General features: G+C 47.7%; 1 protein-coding gene across 1 annotated transcript; it reads left to right on the top strand.

The window, feature by feature from the left end:
• Positions 1 to 1,124: 1,124 nt before the first annotated feature.
• On the top strand, positions 1,125 to 7,517 carry CHCT1 (CHD1 helical C-terminal domain containing 1; the record flags this gene model as incomplete). Its single annotated transcript, XM_058562027.1, has 5 exons — positions 1,125 to 1,247; positions 1,528 to 1,703; positions 2,159 to 2,258; positions 4,115 to 4,310; positions 7,238 to 7,517. Coding segments are annotated over 5 exons (681 nt in total), but the record flags the coding sequence as incomplete, so codon positions are not given.
• Positions 7,518 to 11,510: the final 3,993 nt, after the last annotated feature.

The following is an 11,510-nucleotide window of genomic DNA, read 5'->3' on the forward strand; positions in this document are numbered from 1 at the left end:
AGCCCACCAGCGCCCCTGTTGAGATGGAGGCCTCAGATGGGCAAGGGGGTGAAGGGGACAAGCCACTAGAGAAGGTTAAGTGGGGCTGGGGGTGTGAGGGAGGGAGGAAAGGAGGGTCCTTGAGGGGCTGGTTTTGGAAAGCAGAGAACATGAAATTCAAGGAAGAAGAGAAGAGGGAAAAATGGTGAGGTACATGAGTTAGCAAAAGACGGAAAGAACAAGAGAATGTTAATTCATTCAAACAGATGTTTATCAAGGACATGTTTTCCTGGCAAGATGATTGTTGGTTATGAAGACACAAGGGCTCGTGTGTGGTTGTGTGGTCTGTTTATGGAGTTGACCAGCCAGAGTCCCCTCTCTCTGGGGCCTGGAGGAGCCTGTGTCCCATACCCCCTCCACCCACCTCCTTCCCCCTTTCTGGTGTCTCCCTTCAGAGTGGTCTGGGCCTGGATCTTCCTTGTTCCCACCGAACACAGGCAGGAATTAATGCTCACTTTCCTGAGAGGCTTTTGAAAGGTTAGGTGCAAATCCAACCGTGTCAATCTAATCCCCTTCTCTGACATCGAGTATTATTTCACAGTCACTTTGTCTTCATGAATTTTCAGTTTTCTTTGCCTCACTTTTGCTTTCAAGACGTTCCTTTTCGTCATTACCATCACCATCACACGTTTTTTCTGAGTGCCCATTAGCATGACATGATGCTAAAGATTAGAGATACAAAGAAGTGGGCCTGGGACTTAGGCACTCAATAAATGTTTGCTGAATGGATGAGTAAATGAATCCCTGCTCGTTCCTCCAAAGAGTTACTTCAATCTCTTGGTGCCTCAGTGTTCTCCTCTATAACCAGGGATAGTGATATCTAACCTCACAGAGTTTGTGGGAGAATAAAATGGGTTAGTGTTTAGCAAATGCTTTACAAAGTTAGCTAGTATGCTGTGCTACAATTATAAAAGGAATGGGTAGGGCAGTCTCGATTTTCTAAGCAGAGATTCTCAGAGATGAGTTTCTTTGCCCAGGTTCACTTGCCTCAGAGCTGGGTCAAGGAGAGGGCATTGGGAAAATGGAGAAGGGCTTTGGCTGGCATTTGGACCAATGGTTGCCCGGCACTGCCCCTCAGCTGACCACTGCCCCCTGCCTCGTCCCAGGTGACAGATGGGCCCTGCTTAGAGGGGAGCGCCAGCACCATCCCTGCCGGAGACTCACTCGTGCGCCATGCCAAGGGCCTGGGCCACGACACCTTCAAAATTGTAAGTAAGGGGCCAGTCCAGGCCCCTGTCCCCTGTTCCCCACAGGTCAGGAAACCTAGGTCAGAAACTGGTAGGGCTCAGACCATAGCTCATTGCCCAATTTGTCACACTCTTGGGAAGGAAGTGCAGTAAGAGGCTGACAGGAACTTCCTCACTTAACGTGAGCAACCCTTCCTGGGCTGTAAGGGCTGTAGCCAGGTCAACCTGCTGGTTACTTGAGGCTGCCCATCTGCCTTTTCTTTTCCCCTATGGTCCCTCATTTCAGCTTTTGCCTCCTCAGTGTAAAGAATACCTAAGGCCACTGAAGAAGTTCTTGCGAAAGTTGCACCTGCCCAGGGACCTTCCTCAGAAGAAGAGGCTAAAATACATGAAGCAGAGCCTGATGGTCCTAGGGGACCACATCAACACCTTTCTGCAGCACTACTGCCGAGCCTGGGAAATCAAGCACTGGAGAAAGTAAGGCAGCCTCCTTGTGCTTCCCTCTATACCCACTCCTGGGCCACTCCCTCTAAATTCAAGGTCATACCTCAGTCAAGATCCCCCAGTCCTTCATCTTTATATGAGTCAGGATCCTGGAGTGAGCATGGTGAAGGGGGCATGGAGAGAACAAGGTCCTCTAGTCTCTCAGGGCAACATTGATTGCTCCAGAGCTGTACACACAGTGGGCAAAGACCTCTCCTGACCCTGAGGAGAATGACCTCTGATTGAACAACTGCTGTGTGGTGTGTGTGCTCATCACCAGGATAGCATATTCAAGGTCTGGCAAATCCCCTCCTTTCCATGCCCCCAACCAAAAACCAAGGAGGTAGCACGTAGCCCATTTCTCCATGAGTGGGTCCTGGCCACAGACAAATGCTGAAGGGAGAGGGGCTGTGCTCCGCTGCCCTCAGCCTCGGGTTTCCCCCCTGCAGGATGCTCTGGCGATTTGTCTCGCTCTTCTCGGAGCTGGAGGCGAAGCAGCTTCGCAGGCTCTACAAGTACACCAAGAGTAACCAGACAGCCAAGTTCCTGGTGAGACACTCGGGAAAGCTCCTCCCGGGACCATCCGAGAGTTGGTTGGTGTGTTCTTGGATTGTGGGGGGAGGATGGGACTGAGGGGCCCTCTGATACACCCGGCACCCCTCCAGTCCTTTCTACGGCTCAGTGCCTGAGGAAGAGCCCTCTGCCCCTACCTTTACCCCTGCAATGGGCACAGAATGGGGCTGAAGATGATGGAGACTCAGCCCCAAGTTCTTGAGATTTATTCACCCTCCACGCCCACACCCTGATGTTGGCAGGGGCAGGGACATCCCTGAGGAGCCATGGGTGGAGACAGTTGAGGCCCGGCAGAAAGGCACAGCCAGCTTGGGGAAGGCTGTGGGGACTGTCGACAGAGCCTGGCCTGGCTTTGTCCAAAAACAGTGATTCTCATAATTTTGGTCTCAGGTCACTTCTACCCTCAGAAATTTAACTGAGAACCCCAGAAAGCATTTGTTTATGTAGGTTATATCTATTGATAGTTCCCCTATTAAAAATTAAGGCTAAAGAAAAATTCAAAAATGTGTATTTACTAATCTGTTTAAAAATAAAAGCAAGGAGCCCAATACATATTAACGTAAATAATTTTTATGAGAAATAACTGTATATTCCAAAACAAAAAAATTTAGTGAGAAGAGTGGCATTGTTTTACATTTTTGCAAATCTCTTTAGTGTCTGGCTTAATAGAAGACAGCTGGATTCCCATTTCTGCTTCTGCATTCAATCTCTTATGATATATTGATTTGGGTGAAGTACATGAAGAAAACCCACCCTCGTACAGATATATAGTTAGAAAAGAGAGGAGTGTTTTATTAGCATTTTCAGATAATTGTGGATATTTTTCTCTGACACCACACCAAAACTCAACAAGTGGCAGTTATCACTGATGTTTTTACTGTCACCATAGTTTTGACTTTTCCAGAATGTCATGTAGTTGGACTCATACAGTATGTAGCCTTTTCAGATTTGTATGAATGAACTTTTCACACTGGGTTTCATTAGAATCCATTGGTTTCTCTCTTGTGCTTTGAGTGGACCCCACTTTTCAGGGGGTCCGTGAGGTCAAAATTCAGGGACCTCCAGGGTTTCACAGAGCACATTTTGAGAACCACTGGTCCAAAATCATAATCACAGGGAACAGTGTCTATGTGCCCGGCACTTTATGTTCCCTCCTGTAATCTTCAGAAGTAACTCTAAGTGGTAATTGGAATTACTGTCCATGGTGTGTAAATGAAGGTGCCACGTGTAGGAAGGTAAAGTAACCACCTGGACCTCATAGCAAGTGGGAGAGAAGAGCCGGGTTCAAACCTCATCTGGCTCAGAGGAGAGCCCAGCTCTAACCACGGCCCCCCAACCCGGCTACCCACCCCTCCAGTGCACAGCTTTGACCAAATCCTCTCCCTTTCTTCCTCTGAATGTGAATGGGTGGATTGTTTCAGTGATTCCTCCTCTGAATATGAGGAGCTACCATTTTAATGATTCCTGGATTTTGCTGACCAGGAAAATTGCAAAAGATATTTTCAGGCTCTCAATTTTAATTTTGCAAAGGACTTTAAAACGAGTACCCTTGTTTCATTACAAACAAACACATAAGACACTATAACGGAAAAAAAGAGATGAGGACATATCTCAAAATAAAGAACTACCCAAGAAGAGACAGTTGGGAGCCTGGCCTTAATGTCCCCATGGTCCTTTGTCTCCCGCCTCTGTGGCTCTCATCCATCCTTCTGGCTGGGCAGGTGTGGGTGCAGCCAGACCGCAGCAGTTTCCTAACACGGGTAGAGATGGGGCTCTGGAACGTGGGCCCCTCTCTTCTCCACACCCTCCTCGACACCATGACCCCATTGCAGGTGGCATTCTGCCCCTCGGACGCACCGGAGAGCTCCTTGATGGCTGGCCAGGAAGACAGTCTGCCCAAGCTCTGCAATGCCTGGGGGCTGCACAGCAACATCAGCAGCATGAAGGAGAGGCTGTCCAAGATGCAGGCCCCAGGCCATGAGGCTGCCCCGCTGGGGGAGCCGGGATCCCAGGTCCACGCAGGGAGAGGTCATGCGCCTTAGGTGTGGGGGAAGTGCGCTGCCGGCGTGCCCCCCAGAGCAGCCTGACGCGTCCCTCTTCCTGCTTCTATCTTCTCATCTCTGCATTTCTCTCTCTGTCCATTTTACTTCCCCTTCTCCACTTTTTCCTTCCTCTTGTTCATCCCACTCCCCTCAGGTATGCTCGTTATAGAAAGTTTGAAATATGCAGATTAGTATAAAACAGAAGAGAGAAAAGTCACCCATCACCCAGAGGCCATGACTATTCATGTGTTCTGTATAATTTCCTCCTGGAGGTCTCATGATACATACAATTTTGAATCCTGCATTTTTCAGTTAACATTGAAACCAAGGCACTTTCCCATCTGACTAGAAGCAGAGCAGAGATCATGTCTTGTGGCCAAGAGCGGGGACTCCAGGAAGTGTCCAGGCAGCAGCAGGACGGCCACTCGCGGTGCTGGGTGGAGAGTGGGCTAAGGGAGGCGTTCACCTCACGGTGAGCAGGAGGGCCCGGCGCATGGCCCGGGGATGGCCTTCCCAGCAGCTTTGGCCTCTGTGGGGACTGCCCTGCCTGGCTCTCTGGACAGAGGCCGTGGGGTTAGAGGATAGAGACTCTTCATGGAAAGGGAGGGCCCCAGCCACGGTTGGAACCTGTGAAGGCCCCTCCTGTGCACTGAGGTGCAGAGAGATGTTGGAACTCCCCACCCCTCACCCTTCTGGAACTGGCTTCTGGGGCCACAGTTAGCTGTTCTTGCTTAGCTACTGGGGGAGAAAGTAAAGGCGAACAGGGCAGCCTAGGACCTCAGAGTGTTGTCCTAAATTGGGCCCAGAGGATCCTCTGAAGTCAGGCTGGCTGAGGCTAAAGCCCGCCGCCGGCAGCCCTCGGGGCCGCTTCCACCAGCCACAGCTAGACGAGCGGAGAGCAGGACTTAGGACAGATCAGGTGCGGTGGGCACGAGCTAGGCAGCTACTGAGACCCAGAGCCCTGCCTGGGCTCTGCGAGGACCCATCGCCCCGGTGCCTTCAGTTTAAATTGAGGAAGTAAAGCACGCAACGGAATGAAGGCCAGTCCATCATGAAGATGATCTAGGCCAAGCAGTCCATGGATCACATGAGGAAAGTGAGCTCTGGGCTTTTGGGCCAGCCTCTCCCTGAACCAGGTGCTTTATTTCTCTTAATTACACTTGGCTCCGGGCAGCATTCCGATAAGAGGATGTTATTATCCCCCTTTTACAAATGAGCAATCCGAGGCCATAGGGCAAAGGGTAGGACAGGCTGTCTGGAGGAGGTAAGTTTGGGACAGGCTTTAAAGGGATAAGGAGAGGGCGTGGGGAGGAAGGGAAAGAGGTGGAAGGAAAGGCTTGTGCAGAGGTGAGGGGCAACGAGCACCGTCTGGGCTTGGAGGGGAAGGGAAGGGCAGGCTAGAGAAGTACAGGATAGGAGTGTAACAGGAAAAAGCCTTTGATGGTGGGTTAAGACGCTTGGCTCTCATGCACTTCTTAAAATAACATCTTATTACTACAAACAGAAGCATATCATAGAAAATTAGATAACACAGTTAAGCAAAAATAAGAAAATATAAACATCACATTGTGATCACCACTGCCAGCACTTTCTAGGTGGTTTTTTTTTTGGCTGATTTTGTGTGTGTGTGTGAGGAAGATTAGCCCTGAGCTAACATATGTGGCCAATCCTCCTCTTTTTTTTTTTTTTTTTTGCTGAAGAAGATTGGCCCTGGGCTAACATCCATGCCCATCTTCCTCTACTTTATATGAGACGCCGCCATAGCACGGCTTGACATGTGGTATGTCTGTCTGCACCTGGGAACTTGTGCACCCCAGGCACTGAAGTGGAGCACGCGAACCTAACTGCTACGCTACCGGGCCAGGCCCTCTAGATGTTTTTATGTATATAAATACATATATTTTAACCAAAAAGAGACCATCCTGTATATACGATTTAGTTATATCAACCTTCCATGTCAACGTCTTCATTTCATCTAATTGTTAGATTAAATACTCCATATTCAAATTTTCTCAATAGTCAAAGATATCTTTTGTACTGGTTTCCTAAACCCTGCATTTTACCTGGTTATGTCTCTCAAGTCTCTTTTAACCTAACAAAGTCCCCTTTTTCACCCCCTGACCTGTTGAAGAGATCAGGCTATTGTTCTGTGGAATGTTCCACTTTCTGCTTTTTTCTTGTTGCTTCCTTTTGGCATCTTTTAAGCTTGTTCCTCTATCTATAAACAAGACTTTAAATCAAAAGTCTTGATGAATTCATGTTAAACATGAATACATTGGGTGTTAAATGTATTTCATTTAACATTAAATCCATGTTAAATATTAGATACATTAGATACATTCTTGGGGTACATTAGAGATGAAGTTTCTCATCTTCACATTGTGTCAGATGAGAAAACACATCCCATCTGGTGGACCCAGCGTGAATGGGCTGAGGTTAATCATGGAGTCTATCTGTGCAACTAAAGGTAACCCACGTGGTGTTTCTTTGGCACTACGTTCGTCAGTCAGTTCTTCGATAAAGGATGGTAATGGTGTTTGCAAACAGTCCAGCAGCCAAGTGCTGGGAAGTGGGTCATGAAACCGGAGAGGAGTGGGGAGGAATCAGAGTCCAGAGCCAGAGGTCAAGAAACGTGGGTCTGGTTCTGACTGTGCCCCTCACTTGCCTTAGGCCCTGGGCAGCCCATTTGCTCACTCTGTGCCTGGGTGGGATCCCTCGCCTGTAACTTGGGGTGATTCCATCTCCCTACCCCACAGGGGCTCTAGAGAAACGACTAAGGGACGTAGGCTGGAAGTAACATAAGATTTTGTCGTTCCTCCTTTTGGTCGCTGCCACACCCCCAAATGTTCTAGACCAAGGTTCTCTTCCTATTCGTGATGTCATCAGGACTGTCTCTGACCTTCCCTTTTTCAGGTTCTCTAAGTAAACTTCCTCAAAAACCAAAACTCAAGAGAAAGAGGATTAAGGGAGCCCCAGAAAGTCTAGAGACCTACCCGTAAGAAGACCCAGCTGGGACAGAGAGCTGGCTGGCCTGGGTCCCAGAGCTCCTGTCTGTCTTCAACACCTCTGAACCTGGGGGGATGGCGACCAATGAGGGGAGAGAAGAAAGTTGTCTTTATCATAAAGGACACTCAGGTCTTAATTATGTATAAATGGGGTGCAAAATAAACAACCTTAAGACAGTTCTACTTTACTTGGCTGACAATCATCATTCATCCATTTTTTTATTTCTTTAAACAATACTCACCAGTCACCTTCTTGAGTGGCAGATGCACCACACATACACAGATGAATAAGAGGTGGTTGCTTGTGTCAAGGACCGTCACAGTCTAGTGGAGGAGACACATGTAAATAGATATTGCATGGGGGTGAATACAGGTGCCTGGGGAGGCCTCAGGGGAGGTAACAAAGGAGCTGATGTACATTTGCCAGGAGAGAGTACAGGTGGGAGCGGAGAGCCTGGGGTCAGTAAGAGAGTGACACATCTGGCAGCCTTCCTGAATTGACCAGATCTTGTGAGTAACTTGGGGGTGAGTAACAGGGAGATGTCAAGCAGTGGAATGAGCTGGTGTGACTTGGGTATTGGGGAGATGCTCTGGAGACTATGAGCATGGAAGTGAGGGAGGGTAGAGGCAGGAGACCAAAGAAGAAACAACATCAGTAGTCTTAGCTAGGATGGTGGTTCAAACCAGTGGTCAAAAATTGGCAGCCTGGGGCTGGCCTCATGGCCTAGTGGTTAAGTTCGGCACACTCCACTTTGGTGGCCCAGGATCGGTTCCTGGGTGTGGAGCTACACCACTTGTCAGCCATGCTGTGGCAGCAACCCACATGCAAAATAGGGGATTGGCACATATGTTAGCTCAGGGCAAATCTTCCTCAAGCAAAAAGAGGAAGATTGACAAGAGATGTTAGCTCAGGGTGAATCTTCCTCAGATAAAAAAAAAACTTGGCAGCCTGCATGCTGAAAATTCAGATCACTGATATGTTTTATTTGCCCCTTGTGGTGTCCTACTTGTTGCTTAAAACATTTTTTTAAAAATTAGTTGCCAATATTAACTTGGTACATTTCACATTAAAAACAAAACAACAGGGGCTGGCCCGGTGGTGTAGTGGTTAAGTGCATGCTTTCTGCTTCGGCGGCCTTGGGTTCACAGGTTCGGATCCCGGGCGTGGACTGACGTACCACATGTCAAACCATGCTGTGGCGGTGTCCCATATAAAGTAGGGGAAGATGGACACGGATGTTTGCCCAGGGCCAACTTCCTCAGCAAAAAGAGGAGGATTGGCATGGGATGTTAGCTCAGGGCTGATTTTCCTCACCAAAATAAATAAACAAAAATAAAAACAACAACAGATTGCTGGCTTTTAAAAACTGGCCCCACTGGGACCTGCCTTTCCCGCTGACAACACCTGGCTGGGGCTGAGAAGCAGTTGTTTAGGCTTCACTGATATTCCTTCCAGTTCGCCACAGTCTCCACCCCTCCCTGTTGCCTTACACACTGGCCTCTTCACTCATTTATATCACCTCTTTGACCCTTTTAGCTGTTCGCATTGGCTACCCTTGGGTACACAAAGACAATGAAGGTGTGCATGAAAGGGGGAGAGGCGAATTTGTGAGATTATATAAGGTAAAATCGGCAGTTTTTGGTGGCAAATGTGGGAGATGAGAAAGGGAGGGAGGGGGAGGAAGTGAAGACAGTACATTGTTTCTAGCTGGAAAGATGAGGTGGATGGTGGTCAACTCCAGGAGGGGAAGCAGGTCCAGTCATTTTCCAAAAACACAGGAGAATCAGGGCTCTGCCTGAGGCAGCAGCACACAGTGCCCAGTGCTGCCTGGAGTGGGTAGGACCAGAACACAAATGTGTGTGACCCTTTGTCCTCCCCTCCCTCAATTTATATTCAGGAGTGAATACCATCAAAGATTTAAAGTGTTAAAGTGAATATCAATCTAGACTTGAAGAATAAGTACAGGGGAGCAGAAATAGGGAAGAATGGGGCAGCCTCAGCTCTTTCCTTGTGCCTTGTACCCATTGCCTCCTGGAAGTGGCTAAGGCATGGGCCTGGGGTCAGCCTTGCTGGGGTGGTCCCTGACAGTCCTGACAAAAAAGGGAGGATTTGCGAAAGAAGGGCAAGCAGCCTGGAGGGTGTCCCTGGTAACTGGGGGCTCTCCAATTTTCTCTACTCCTGAGAGATTTTGCTAACAAGGTCCCAGGGAAAGGGCTGGATGTTTTGGGAACAGATGGAAATAGGGCGGTGTCCTCTGTGTGTGAGGCAGCACTGCCACCTAGAGGAATTGTGGGACTCTACAGCCGTATTCTTCCAACCAGGGCAGAGTGTGAGCAAAGAAATGGAGACCAGGAGCAAGTGGGGAAGCTTCATATCAGCGTTGGGGACAGTCAGGAGGCCTGAAAGCAAAACGAGCAACGGGTGAGGCTTGGTTTGGGCGCTCTCTTAACTCTTTCCTCAAATTCAGCAGGATCTCAGAATTCCAAAAAGGCAGATCACACGACATCGCCCCACTCAAAACCCTCCAACAGCACAGAGACAGGATTTTGAGGGCAGTGAAAATACTCTGTATGATACTAGAATACTAAAATGGTGGGTACATGTGTCCACATCAATAGAATGTGCAACACCAAGAGTGAACCTTAATGTAAACTATGGACTCTGGGTGATGATGATGTGTCAATGTAGGTTCATCTATTGTAACAAATGTACCACTCTGACAGGGGATGTGGATAATGGGGGAGGCTGTGCATGTGTGGGGGAAGGGGATATATGAGAAATCTCTGTACCTTCTGCTCAATTTTGCTGTGAACCTAAAACTGCTCTAAAAAATTAAGTATTAAAATAAACGAACCAAACAAAACCCTCCAACAGCTCTTTATCTCACGCAGATTAAAAGCCAGAGTCTTTGCAAGGGCTGACAAGGCCCTCTGTGATCTACCCCCACCATTTATTCTGTTACCTCTCTGCCCTCATCCTTGCTTTTCTCCTACTTGTCAAGCATACTCCTGCCTCAGGGCCTTTTCACTGTTTCCCCGAGATATCCACTCAGCTAACTCCTTCAATGCCTTGAAATAGTTGTTCAAACGTCACCTCCTCAGTGTAGCCTAGCATGAGCCCCTGTTTTATTTATTTATTTCTTTATTTTATTTTTTAAATTTTTTGTTTATTGCAGTAACATTGGTTTATAACATTGTATAAATTTCAGGTGTACATCGTTATACTTATATTTCTGCATAGATTACATCATGTTCACCACCCAAATACTAATTACAACCTCTCACCACAGACATGTGCCGAATTATTCCTTTCACCCTCCTCCCCCCCACTTCCCCTCTGGTAACCACCAATCCAATCTCTGTCTCTATGTGTTTCTTTGTTATTATCTACTACCTAATGAGGGAGATCATACAGTATTTGACCTTCTCCCTCTGACTTATTTCACTTTGCATAATACCCTCAAGGTCCATCCGTGTTGTCACAAATGGCTGGATTTCATCATTTCTTATGGCTGAGTAGTATTCCATTGTGTATATATACCACATCTTCTTTATCCAGAGCCCCTGTTTTAAATTCCAATCCTCCTGCATACTCTGAATATCCCTTACTTTGTTTTTGTTTTCCTAAAGCACTTATACCCCTCAAATGTTATATAATTTGGTTAATGATTATATTTCTTATTTATTGACGGTCTCCTCCCACAAAAATGTAAGTTCCACAGGGCAGAGCTTTTTGTCTGTTTTGTTCAGTGCTGTATCCCAAGCAATTACAACAGTACCCAGCACGTGGTAGGTACTCAACAAACATTTGTAGAATGAATGATTGAACAAACCAAGAGAAACCATTTAGTCCAACCACCTCCTGGTTCAGAGGGGAAACAAGAGGCCCAAGAAGAAAGGTGACTTCTCCAAGGTTGTAGAAGAAGTCAACGCCAGAACTGGGCCTAGAACTCAGACCTGATGACGCCCGGGCCAGTGCACTTCCCGCATACCAATGACACATGCTCCACCTTCTCTCAGCCAAAACACACATTTCCCGCAAAATGTAAATGACCCACAAGACTCCGAGGGTTTGTATTTTCTTAGTTAACATCTCTCTACCCAGAGTATGATTCCTTAAGGTGGACATGGGGACACCAGAAACAGGTGGTTGGGAGAGGCTGTTTGGAGGTGGGGAGCCT

The sequence above is a fragment of the Diceros bicornis genome, chromosome 18 (assembly GCF_020826845.1).
Source record: "Diceros bicornis minor isolate mBicDic1 chromosome 18, mDicBic1.mat.cur, whole genome shotgun sequence".
Taxonomy (NCBI): Eukaryota; Metazoa; Chordata; class Mammalia; order Perissodactyla; family Rhinocerotidae; genus Diceros; species Diceros bicornis.